Here is a 13454-nt window from a genome sequence, read left to right as displayed (position 1 = left end):
TAAATATTGAGGTATTTTCCTAGTAGGTAGGTGTTCATAATGGGCAATATATCTGTAACTGCAGTAGCATTACAGTTCTCATCACATGCAATGGTACAGCACCAGTTGTGAAAGAAGCTTAACTTTCTCTTGTGTTTTCCCAGTTTGCACATGTATTGCCCCTGCTAGTACCAGGTCATCTGGTGTGGGCTCAGATGAGATAACTATCACTTCTGGGTGCTTAAGTTCTTTGACAGAACAACAGATTTACAATAATGAGTGGCAGAACACTAAAACCTTTGTGACTCAACTGATAAAACAGTTCTCTGTGCTTCATGGGCCGTTCAGATGCTTGATATGAGGGATATTGAGATGATTAATAATTAACTGGCTGGAGAGACTGAGAGCTCAAGGACAGATGTTTCCCATCTGCAATTTCCTGGAGCTGAGGCTGCACTTTCCAGGAGAGAGGGAGGGGAGCTGGTAGGGTGAGAAGGTGACAAGGTTGGTGTGCCCCTGGAAGTCAGCAGCCTTAAGACACTTTGCTTTTATCTCCCAACAGAGAAGAAGGTATTATCCTGCACTTCTCCAGGTGGCTTTCACTATCCCAGGCACTGGGGGACCAGAGCAGCAATGATCCCTGCCAATTCCTGGTGTCAGCTCACCTAAATGAGATGCATCATTAGAAGCTGCATTCATGTATTTAATAGGCTTGAACATCAGCTTTAATGAGACACCTCTGAGATCTCAGGAGAGGTAACAGACAGTTAGAAATATGCTTCAAAGTCCTGTGGGTATGAGAAGTAAAATCAAAGTTCAGAGGTACCAAGTACAGGATTTTTAAGTACCTGATGTGTTAGAGACTATTAAATTGTTCTTTACACTAGCTTTAAAATTTCCTCTGCATCAATTTCTTTGATCCATGAATGGCTTTAACTGCATTAAAATTAGTCAGAACAGCAGCTGCAATAGGCACTGAACTGCATATCTCAGAGTAATTACACATTACAAAGGGAATCCTTGAAGCATTTCAATAACATGCCATATAACAAACAGCACTTGAAAAGCCCACAGATGGACATGTGAGCCTCCTAGCATAACTTTACTGCAGAAATGGATTTGGATGGCAGGATGTCACTTGTACTCTAGCTTGCTTCCTGCTTCCTTGACTTTCTCTCAGGAGTAGAGGGTGTTTCAAAGAGTGTTGAAAAAGTTTTGGTTGATCCTGTGCGGTTGAAAACTGTGGAAAAGAGATGTGTAAGGAATCTCTTCCTCCCCATCCCCTCTTCCTTTTGCCTCCCAATTCAGCTCTCTGGTGATATGTTCCTTCCTATGAGCTCTGCCTGAATACAAGGGACAGAAGAGTACATGCTCAGCAGTCAAGGGGATGTATAACCAATCTAATTAACAAGGTGCTGGGATGAACTCCTGGCTGTCCTCCCTTGTTCCCCAGGGTTGTCCTGCCTGTTTGCCAAAGCCTCTGGCTACCATGATGCAGAGCATCTCCTGCCAGCAGCATTCTACCTGGGGGAGGAGTCAGAATTTGACCCAGACAATAAAACAACTGAAATTTGTGTGGATCCATGTGGTTTGCATTTTTTCATCCTCCCAGAGGCTTTTGCTCAGCAGAAGTCACAGCTCTTGCCTGTATTATGAGAAACATAAGGGGAAAAAAGGATTTATAGTACTTCCTTTCTTCTGGTCCCAAGAACACCCAAGCTTGAACTGGATCCATTTAATTTGCCCCTGTTTCTTCTTGGCTTACACTGGAATTCATCTGTTCTGTTTCAATTCAGTACAACCTATTCCTCAATGCCTTGTCTCCCAGCATTCTCACAGTAGCCAGCACACAAGGCACAGTGCTTTAGCAGCAGAAAATAGGTCTATTCCACATCCCAAAGAACTGCCAAAGAGAAGATAGCCAGCTGTCTTGGATAAAAAGCAACCAAAAAATTAGAGTGAATAAAAGTACAGCAAATGGCACTGCAATCAAGAACAATGAATGTTAGAACTGGAGACAGATGGTGGGTGGATTTCAGCTTGGGGATTTCAGCTTGGGACATGCATTTTTAGCTCTGGCCTCCACAGATTTGGAAACTTTCAGCACTGCTTTCCCCTCTTTCTACAACATCTCCATCACAGGGTTACTTTAAAGGTATAGTAGTCCTTGTATTCTTAGTGCTGGGACAGAGAAAAAAAGCTCCACAAGTAACTGACTGTGCAGGCTAGGTAGACAGGTAAGGAAGAATGGGCAGAAGAGATCCTCTCAGCACAACAAAGCCTGACATCTGTCTAAAAATGCCCTGATTGAAAACAAACCAGTAGGAGGAGGGATGAGCAAGATTAACCTCTTATTTCCCATGAGGAGGAAATGCTTTCTGCTTGTACCTAATAACCAGACACTTGTCCAGGAGGGAACAAACCAACTTTCTAACCACGTCAGCCTGCCAGAGGGAATTTGACTCTCCAGCCACCTCAGAGAGAAGCAGCCTGATCACCCTATCACAGTGTATCCAGAGTTCAGCTTTCGCATTCCTTCGTGGTGAAGCAGTTTTAGAATTGTATAAAGTAGAGAATAGATTCCTTTCACATAAAACACATGCTCAGTGTGCCATAGAACAAGTGTGAGTAGCACTATAGCTTGGCTCCAGCCTGGACAACCTGCTGGAACAGCTAGGATTCACTGGAAATATTCACTCTTCTGCTAAGTGAGAATTTCAAACAGTACAGAAATATTTTCACACAAGAGATGGACCAAATTCAGAGTTTCCTGCTATCTGCGTCTCTGGCAGACCTGTGTGAAGGGGCAGTTGTGTTTGAGTCCCCCAGGGATTTTAACCTGGTCTCTGTCACCCCAGATGCATCAGCACACTAAATGGTAGAAGCCAAATGCAGAACTAGTACTGCTATTCCCCCAGCACATAAGCAGCACTCTTGACAGTACCTCTGGGTATGTCATGCCATCTCAAATACCCTAAAACAGTCAAGATGTCTCTACAAAGTTGATTGCTATAACAGAGGATCAATGAGGGAAAATACCTCAACCCTTCCTGAGAGAAATCCAGAGGTTAGACAAATACCCTAAAATGTGCTTTTATATTGATGCTTAGCTAGTAGAGCCTTTCTGTGATTTGCTAAGAAAGCACCTGAGCCTTGCCTGAAAATACCCACAACCTAGGCCTCTTCTTATGCAACTAGAGCAGATAGCTGAAGCTCTTGCCCCAGATGCTGCCCAAGAGCAGAGGTTAATGACAGAGGTAATGACTTATCAGATCAATCCCATGGTTAACCTCTTGCTCCTCTCTTTCTGCCAGTTCTCACATTCACCAGGCTAGTCCAGAGCTGGGGGAGATGACAAATATAGGGCAATTATAAAATCATCAGCTCCAAGTAATCCCAAACAGAGCAAGACACACAGATGAGCCCAGAACGGATGTCTAGAAGAACACTGTTCCTAGGGAAAGCTAACCTATGGTAAAGCCTATAATTCACTCTGGAAGGCTACACTGGGCTCCTCATACACTCTAAACCCCGAGGCAGCAATCAGCATCTAGGAAGCTTATTTTCTTGCATCAGGATCCAGTGTAAGTCACTCACTAGCAGATACTGAAGAGAACAGCAAAGGGGTTGATTGTTCCTTGTGGGTTTAAGTATGACCATATGGAAAGCAGAGTAATAGATCCGTGGCCGAAGGTTCAGCAAACCATGTAATCAACAGAGCTTACACTGGGCCAGGCCCTCCTTTCCCAGAGATGTGGATCTATCAGGAGTCACACAGCATTCGACTCATGTGTTGACATGCACAATGAAGGCACTAAACAGGCTGAAATACTTCCAGCATTTCTAGCATTAGACACTTGCTTCTGCAGATCAGCATTCCTACCTATGAGAAATCATTTATTTCTCCCAGATTTTATTCTTCCCTTATCATTGCTTTTCTAGACACCTTAAGATTATTTGTTTAAAAATTAAGTTAGCAATTTTCCAGTCTTAGGATGCAGCCTCATATTTTGCTCTGAGATGAGAAGTCTCATAGATTCACATGCTGATAGATAAAGCTCTGAAGTGAGGAGATATCTACTTTCTCTGCTCTAGATCTTCCACACTCAAAACCAGCCAGTGGTTACCTAGAACAGTAGCAAATATTTTTTCTTTCCTAACAGTTTAAGTCCACTTGTTAGAGAAAGAATCATTAGACCTGTGAATTTTGGTTTTTTTCTTCCCTAGCAGAAATACAGATTTTTTGTATTGATTGGTCTCTGCCTCCCTTCCCAGCTTCAGCTACGTCATCTTGGCATAATGACAGGAACAAGAGAGACTGAAACAAACAGAGAATTACAATAAGGGCAACTCAGGTCACTAACATAGCTTTCAGCCCTAAGACACTCATTTAAATTCAGTTCATTGCATTAATGCACAACTATATACCTGCCGATCACTACACTTAGAAATGGATCTGACAGCTGTTCCAACTTAGTAGCTCACTAATGCTCAGCTCTCCCGTACAGAGGCTCCCACTGCATGTATAACTTAGTCCCTGTGGGCTGCCTGAGTAGGAAGCTGGATGACCAGCTGAGCCATGACACCAGAGCAGTTCAACCTATACACTAGGGATGAGGTAAAAAAGCCAGAAGCGTCTGCTTTGCTACTGCTAGCATAAATTTGTTAGGAGAATGACAGTCTCCAGTACTGTCAACACATCAGCTTTCATCAATAGTAAGAAGGGTTTGTTTGGTCTGGGGGGTTATTTGTTTGTTTTAAGGAATAGCCAAGTAAAATTAGGAACGTTGACAGCCTAATGAGCCAGAAGCTAAATCTTGCTGGCAGAAGTGTCATATTCTAAAAGGAGTCTGCCTTTCTGTAAGGGGAAAGCCCAAAAAGCACCAGAGAAAAAATCACTGGAAACCAACTTCCATATGGTTTCAAGAAGAAACAATCATTTCTCTTAGAGCTGCTCAGAGCCAGGCCAGGGGATTGTGACTTTGCCTGTAGATGGGATTAGAGAACAACTTCCAGTAGCAGCAAAAGTAACTCTGGATCTTCCGTATCTCTGGGTTAGAGCTGACCTTACTTGGAGCCCCTGGGCTTACACCTGAAATCCTGCACAGGAGACTCCTGACTCTGCAAAAGTTCAGGCTGCCTTGAAATGAGTGCTTTAGAGACACCAAGTCAGATTGCCACCTGCAGGAACCAACTCAAGAGCATGGATGTGGGAACTGTGGGCTAATGACAGCATCATTGAGGCTTTGTTCCAGAAGCAGAGTTCACACATTTTTTTACACTGTGTTAGCTTTCCTAGGTTCTCCTCACTTACAAGGGTTTCTTACATTTGCTGCTGTAAAGCAGAGTATGTTGTGAGGCAGTTTTCCTAAGGCATGCAGGACTAGCAGAAGTGGCAACTCCTGTGTTGCCCTGAATGAGTCAGTTCAAGTCAGTCCACTGGGCAACAGAGCACTGGTTCAGTAAGCTCGCTGATGAGATAAATGCCGTGGGCTGGAGAGAGCAATGCCCTGTGTACAGTCAAGAGACAGCTCTTGAAACATCTCATGCATCATACAGTAGCCAGTGACAGGGCTGCAGTGCTGGAGAAGATCTGCAGTAACATGGACAGGTAGCTGGCTTGTCACCCTGACAACATCCAAACAGACTGTTCCCCCGATGGATAACACATCTCCAGGCTGTTGCTAAGACAACAAAAATCCACTTATTATGCATAAATGGGCACACTTCATTGCTGGACTTATTAACCCGGGCCATACCACTTACTCTTTCTCTTCTTAATTGATTTAAATCAGATGACATGTTTGGATTCCTTCTTGAAGGAATGGACTCAGCTGCAGCTCAGTGTATTAGTTTTTTTAATCTTTTCTTCCTCCAAAGATACAAGAGAGGAGGGAAGCCTAGCTGCATTTTGTTGTCTTCTCACAGGCTTGAAGCAGGCACTGACTACAACACAGTGCTCAGCATCCCCAAACTGCTTTCCTTGTTCCTCTGCTCCTGCATTCAGGCAGGGCAAGGGAGCAATCCCACCCTATGACTACCCTGCCTGAGGTCAGCCTGCTGTCACTCAAATGAAATTGATGCAGTCTAGGAGGAAAAGAGAAGCAGAAACAAAGCCTAGGTTTCCTCACCTGCACACACTGCCAGGCTGCTCAGCCTGATTTATTTGAAACCTCTAATGTACTGCCATAAAATTTGCCATAACAGCTTTTTAAAAAAAATTATTGACTTTTTATTTTCAAAGTCAAGAGCATTTGCACTGGGAATTGTTGCACCCAAGAAAACTGAAGCAGTCTGGACAGACTTCTCCTATCTTGGGCTCAGGACTCTGCTGTTATCCAGGGAGTAGCTTTTCCTCCCCTCCTCTCTCATTCTCAGCAGTGGTCTGTTTAGTCTCTCTGACCTTAACCAAGAGTCTTCCCAGAGACTTTTTGGGCCCATAATAGAAAGTATCATAGTATGACACAAGAGTGATTACGAACCCTGAACCTATTATGCAGCATATGCATAGTTTAATAACCTGAACTTAGTCTTACCAAACAAAGAAACAAACCCAATCAAACCAAACAAAAAACCAGAACAGGAGACCAACTCAAAGCTCTAGGAAGACGCATAAAACAAGCACCTGAGGGCTACCTGATTCCTCACACTACCACTTTTGAGCAGCACTATGACTGACTCCTCCCAGAAACAAAGAGCGTTTAGCACTCCTCTGGGATGTGCTATAGCAGTGTGGGGAACCCATTTGCAGACACCAGGCCCCTGTTAGCTCACCATTCTGTTTTGCTATCCAGTACCCTGTGCTTGACGTGGTTTGAAGACAGAAGAATGAATACGAATCTGGATAAATGAAGAGTCAGTGATAAAGTAAAATTCCAAGCATAAAGTCTTCCCCTTTTCCTTCAGGAATTTTAGGATTTATCTTTGAGCTTATCTCCACAACAAACCTGTGAAGAAGATTAAAACACCCCAGATTTTCCCTAGCCAGTTCTTATTCATGGAAGAGGGGATTCTTATGAGTTTTGTGACTGGTCACAGAACAAATAATAATATGGTGCACCTACCACACCCTTCCAGGAACATGGCAAACTTTTGAGTGAACAGTGTGTTTTGGAGAACTGAAATGATTCAGATTTGGCTAATAATTTTGAACAGAAATGACTGGCAAACATTTGAAGGAAAATCAAAGAATTTCATTTTTTATATATATCTGTTAGGAGTTGCCAAGGAGTTGCCAGAATTTAAGCAAAATCTCCCAAAGGCAATATTTTGCTTTTTGCTCTTTGTTTGTTAAATACATTCAGTTTAGCCAACACATGAAGTAAGGAAGAAAAAAAAAGGAAATCCTAGTGACTGTCCATCATTTAATCTTTCAAGACCATGTGTTCTACTATTGACTTAGAGCAACTGTTCAGCTCATCACTGCATGAAATTTCACAGCTATCAACTCACTTGACAAAAAATCCCTCTTGCTCTCCATGTGGCTTCCTGGAATACCAAATAGAGCCAGGTGATGCTGTGCTTCTCCTCACACAGCAGCTCACAAACAACTAACAAGTAGCGCAGAGATGGGGCCACCACCTGCACTAGGATTTTTCACTCTTCTGACTAAGCGAGCTAAGAGCATCTGAGACCTTTACCTACAGTAAGCACAAACATGTTCACATTTTTCTAAGTAACTAGACTTATTCTTTCCTTCAGATAATGACACACTCCGTGATCTAGTCAGTGCTTTAAAACAATCACTTCATAGAATGAAGTGCTTTGCTTGCAATCCTGTTGCTGCTTTTGTAATAGACTCAAAGGCTCCTTATATACTAAAGTCAGAGGTACAAAGCATCTCTCTTCCTTCAGTCCATCCACAGTGACCTGAACATTATTTCCCTCTCATTCACTCCAGAGGGGATGACAAGTAATATCAGTGGAATCAATGGAATAACTGTAGGACAAGTCTGAGTAAGAGAGCCCCTGTCTTGTTCAAATGGACCCTACATCACTGCTCCCTGGCTCCCTGCTGACCAGGGCTCTCATTCTCCTCTGCAACACATCTCAGGGGCTCATTTTCCCCAGCAGAAGGAGTAAGCAAAGATGCCAGTAGATCAAAACAACAGTTTGTATGTCATCAGCTGCAAAGACAGTGGAAATTCAGGACAACAATAATAAAAATAAAAGAGGGAAAACAGTGATATGAATATCTTTGCCTTTAATATGATAGCGTGAATGTGCTATGCAATAAGCTGAAAATATAATGAGATCCCCCAAACTTGAATCTCTGCCAAGCAAACTAATTTTAGTAAAATATGTTTAGCTTGTTAAAGATTTAAAACCAGGAAATAAATGCAGTTACTCTTCTGCCTGATTTAAGTAAGCAACATTTATTAATGTACAGTGACTGAGTAAACTATTCCAAAGTAAGCCACAAAGACTTAAAGTGATGAGGGAACAGGATAATATCCTGACTAAGAAAAGTCAGCCCTGTGATCTAAATAAGATCTGTTCCATGATAAACAGCTTATTGAGGCAGACTGGAGGGAAGAGAACTGCAAGTTATGAAAGGGAATTTGATTTGTCCCTCTGAAGGTGAAGTGGTAACTGACTGATCTGAGCAAACTCTGTCACAGACTTTATAGACCTAGTTATTTCTTGCAGGTCTCCAGCCAACAATTGACTTAGGTTAAGTCCATGCAAGAGCTGGATTCAGACTGGGAAAGAGATTCATCCATGATCAACCCCCTGATCCATGTTGTTATTCTGTGTTCACACTTACACATTAAATCAGAGTTCAGTATTCTGCATATCTACTCTTTAAAATGTCCTAATAGAACAGCAAAGCCCACCTGCCCTGTTTGTTTTGCAAGTGTCCAGGTGTGTACAAGCTTCATACAAGCTCTTTGGCAAGAGATAGAACAGGATATAACCACCCTGTGTTCTGGGGGTGATGGAAGGTTGCTTTTGATGACAATATTCAGAACACTTGGAATACCCAGTGATTTTTGCTCCATTATTTCATGCTGAAGAAAACAAGCCTACGAATAGATCTACTTGCTTCAGTAATTTGTGCAAAACACCTCATTAAATAGCAGCACTTTTTTTGTCCTTAAGAAGCCTGCTACATATCCAATGGGTAAAAGGATAAATGGCTATAATCTTTGAATACACAAGACTACACAGAGTGGGTATTTCATAGCTGCACAAAGCCCATAATTGAACTTCTGCCCTAGGGATAAGTTTTCCTGCAGTGTAAGTGCTTCCAGTTGCCATACAGGGGTCATGGTTTTTGTCAGGAAAGCAGAGCTTTACATCCAGTTAATTGTTGTTCCCAGCTGTCTTTTCTTTGTTGTTGTTGGGTTTTTTCCATTGAGGCTAGTTTTCCAACAGTCATTCAAGCAAATGTGCTCATTTCCCAGTTCCCCCGCAATTCCCCACCACAGTGTAACAAAGTGCAGATTTTGCGTGGCTACATTCCAGGCTTCGTGGTGTTAAAATCATAGCAGCAATGGAAAAGCGTGTAGCCTCAATAGTCATAATGTAGGACTTGAGCTACGGGTGACTCAGTGGTAGTCAAACAGATGCTATATGAAAATAGAATGGTTTCTGTGTACAGACTGGTTAACCCATGGAGTTAGTACTTACACATGAAGATTTTTATGGTTTGCTAAGCAGCAAAAACTACTCAGTCTGAAGTAAACTGATGTCCTCAGTTCAGTTCACTGTGTCTGGGTGTCCACCTCAGAACACAGTGACCATGAACAGCAAGCTCCTTCTGCCTTAAATTACTTAAGGCTTCATCTTTGGTATCAATGAATCAATCAAACATAAAAAGGTAAAGACCATGTCCATCCAGTATTTGGATCTCTTCAGCTCAGTTGTGAAATATTCACTGGTTTGGTATGAATCAACAGTGGCTGAGAGAGGAAAGCTTAGGCCATAGTCTGCTGCAGAACAAACTAAAAAAATTGCAAAGAAGTCAGTGGATATTATAGAAGGACAACGCAACTCCTTTATTTTCCTCAAAGGATTAATGATAAACTCTTGTGCATGCATTTGCAATGTGAGTCCCTTGTTATCAGGCACTAGTTACTAGCTATTTGGGTTACCAGACCACCTGTTGGTTGAAGAACATCTTGGGAGAGTTCACACTTCAGGCTGCTAAGCAACTGACCATTAAACACTCAAGACCAAAGTCTTGAGAAGGATTTTACACTACCTTGCTCAGCTTTACCAATGATAGCTCTGGAAGAAGCAGCTTCAGTCCCCTGTACTTGTGCTTTTTGGACTGCTCACCAATGCAGATACAGTCCTACCTAAATAATTCTTACCACTCACTCTTCCCTCAGAAAGCAACCCACTTGTTTTAGTTCACAAAAGGTCCCTTGATCCTTGTGATAAAAAGACGTTTGACTTTTACAGCAACCCACTCCTAATCTCTTCACTGTCTATTCTCTGGATTTCCCCAACAGGGAAACCCACACTATTCTGTGGGCTTCCTGGTAAAAGTTGTCACTGCCTGATGATAAAAAGCAAACGTATGCTGTAATCTTAAATGTCTGGAGCTGGATACTTAAAGCTCAGTCAGCACCTGGGCCTTACAAGGTTGTATTTTCCCCAGAAAGTAATTTGTGGAAGATCTGAAGACTACTTTTTAAAAATCATTAGTTGGTAATCAAAAAGCAAAGGTGGAATACATAATCATCAAAACACTCCTCATCTGAACATGCCTCTCCTAAGCTTCTGTCAGACCAGCAAGCAAATAGGTTGTTCCAAGCCTTCTTCTCTTTGGGAGTTTGTGCCAAGACTTGGACCTTCTAATCTGCTAGCACAGAAAACACCCACTCACATTCCCCCTTGCAAGAAGAGGTCAAGGAAAACCACTTGCTACCCTGTGAACTTTCAGGAAATATTGCTGAGCAGCATGTGCCCATGCACCTTTCTGTGCTGAAACTTCACCAGACGATTTCTTATTCTTGTTGCAATTAACCTTCAGAGAAAATGATTAACTACAATCTTATGCATACGAGGAATTGATCCAGATTATTAGCCTAGAAACTATGCCCTTACTGCAACTCTACAGCTATTTCTCCTCAAATGAAATCCTGACCCCCATCCCACAGCCTGGTAATGCTTGCTCACTCAAATTTAAAGGAGAATTATCTCTAACAAAGGCAGAGGTGATCACACTTTCTTCCTTAACTGGGGCACTGGAAATTAAAAAGTCCTCTCCTCACCCAGTGCTGCTCCTGAAAGATTCTGCAGAAAATCTGGGGCAATACCTGTAATCTGGCCCAATATGCTAAACATTAAAAAAAACCAACAAAAAAAAAGCAGGGTCAGCATCATCTTTGACATGATAGGATGACAGGCTTAGATGAGGAGTTTGGAACAGGGAAGACAGGGAGGGGGAGGGAATCAGCCTCTCTGAGGATCTGTGCTTGGCTCCTCTTTGTACAGTGCCTGCCCTCCAAGCATGAACTCCCACCCAGCCCCACTCCCCCTCAGACAGTAGTGCTTCCTACTCACCATGTCATAAACATTCAGAATCACTGGTTCATTTGCCATTGTTGATTGCAGTAGAGGCTGGATTAAAACCTTTCAGTCCCTGCCAAATGTGTGTTGATGCCCCCAGGGTATGATTTTACCCGGAGCCAGATAGAAGAAAATGCCTCATCCTACAGTCGCTGAAGGAAGGAGCATCGAGGGAGGAGGGAAGGAGGGAATTCTCACGGTTGGGTCTGTGTGTGTGTAAAGTTGGTTGCAGGGAGGCAGGAAGGCCTAGGTTGGGTTTGCTGGTTGGATAGGGTCTATTTTAGCCCTCCACGCCGTGACAGATCCAAGGTTTCTTTCTAACTCTGTAGTGCACCTTGGACTCTGTAGACTCATACACCACCGTAACCAGGCACCGTCCAAGCTCTAAAATCCCGATCCACAGAAGACAGACTCTGAGCCCAAATACAAGCTCTCTTCTGGCACCGTGAGCAAGGTGGGTGACAGTGAGTGCGGGGGGATTCCTCGGCAGCGCGGAGTGCCGCTACCGCAGCGGGCTGCCAGCAGTACGCAGGAACCCGGGTCACCAAGGCACGGAGCGGGGCTGGAGCGGGCGCCGAGCTCACTCCCTCCCGCCGGCGGAGCCCGGAGGCACCCCAGGATCTGTCCGTGGTGCTGGGGCCGGTCCGCCCGGAGCTGGGATCTGGGCGCGGAGCTGGGGTTGTTCCTCCGGGAGCCGGGATCTGTCCGCGGTGCTGGGGTCGGTCGGCTCCGAGCCGAGATCTGTCCGCGGTGCTGGGGTCGATCCTCTCGGAGCCGAGATCTGTCCGTGGTGCTGGGGCCGGTCCCGCTTAGGCACTCGGTTGAGGGTTCTCCGCCCCTGGCAGGACATGGTGAAGAGGCTGTGCCAAAGGGATTCCAGCGCGGGGCTCGGCGGTGGGAGGAAGAGGAGGAGGGGGCTGGCTGCCCCCGGGGCAGAGAGGGGATTCCGCAACCCCCATCCTGCCCACGGTGTGCAGGCAGACCTGGCGTCAGCGCCGAAGTTAGAAGGCAGTTCCTCGCGGGAGATGATGTGGGATTACCTGGACTGGGGCTGGAGGGAGAAAGATGCCAAACAGGCGATGCTTCCAGCCAGGGTACGGGGCTGGACACCCCAGCTTTCTGTGCTCTGCTCTCCGCAGGGCCAGTCCTTATTTCGCGATCAGCTCGTCCCGAGCCGGGCAGCTCCTACTGACTGACAGCCGAGGGAACCTACCCCGTCCTCTGCTGGCTGGATGCATCGCTGCATGGCACACGGTGGGAGGGCGGGGAAGCGACCAAGCGACTGGGCAGGGCGAGTAGTTTCACTTCTGGCAGCAGCAGGGTCTGGAGTTTCTTCCGTCCTGGAGCTATTTAACAATCGTATTAGGAGCGTGCACCTCTGCAATGTCTTGCCAGCAAACACTCCCTTCTGACCTGGATGCAAGAATCAATTATAAAATGCACTGCGGTAAATTCATCTTCCTTTTGCTCCTCCTCTCTCTTTAAAGGGAGAGCAGAGTCTGTGATGGTGCTGGGAAAGAGCGCAGCTGAGAGAGGGAAAAGGGGTTCCTGCTCCCGGAGATGTGCAGTGGTGGGGAAATTAGCACTCTGACCTTAAACGTTCATACACAACCGACTTCCAAAGCAGGAAAAAAAAAAAAAGCAGGGATGACCTCATCTGAGTTGGAGGCGTATCTGAGGCTGAGGCTCTCTGCCAGCTCCCAGCCAACCAGATCTGAATGAAAATTGCAGGGAGGCCGTTACATCAGCAAAGCCCAGCATGCCTCAGCCCTGACTTCAGCCACATGCGAACCGTCCCGTCAGGAGAAGGGCTCACCTCCCTTTGTCAGGAGCGGAAGGACAAGACCACAGAGCTGCAGCCTTGTAAAAGACTTGTTAAACAGTGTGCAGGAGAATTTCTAGTGAAGGCAGGCAGTAGGAAAAGGAAGTGAGTCCATGTCCTGCATAGCTAA

At 44.8% G+C, this 13454-nt stretch overlaps 1 protein-coding gene across 1 annotated transcript in view; it reads right to left on the bottom strand.

Moving 5' to 3' along the window:
* The window catches only part of LOC138111548 (deubiquitinase DESI2-like), a 52930-nt gene extending 41416 nt beyond the window's left edge, over positions 1-11514 (bottom strand). The window contains exon 1 of the mRNA XM_069017548.1: positions 11497-11514. Coding sequence (XP_068873649.1) covers positions 11497-11499 — 3 coding nt within the window. The 5' untranslated portion in view covers positions 11500-11514. The remainder of the gene's footprint in view (positions 1-11496) is intronic.
* Between the last annotated feature and the right edge of the window lie 1940 nt (positions 11515-13454).

The sequence above is a fragment of the Aphelocoma coerulescens genome, chromosome 5 (assembly GCF_041296385.1).
Source record: "Aphelocoma coerulescens isolate FSJ_1873_10779 chromosome 5, UR_Acoe_1.0, whole genome shotgun sequence".
NCBI lineage: Eukaryota > Metazoa > Chordata > Aves > Passeriformes > Corvidae > Aphelocoma > Aphelocoma coerulescens.
The sequence above is the reverse complement of the archived record's forward strand: the minus strand, read 5'-3'. Positions and strand labels throughout refer to the sequence as shown.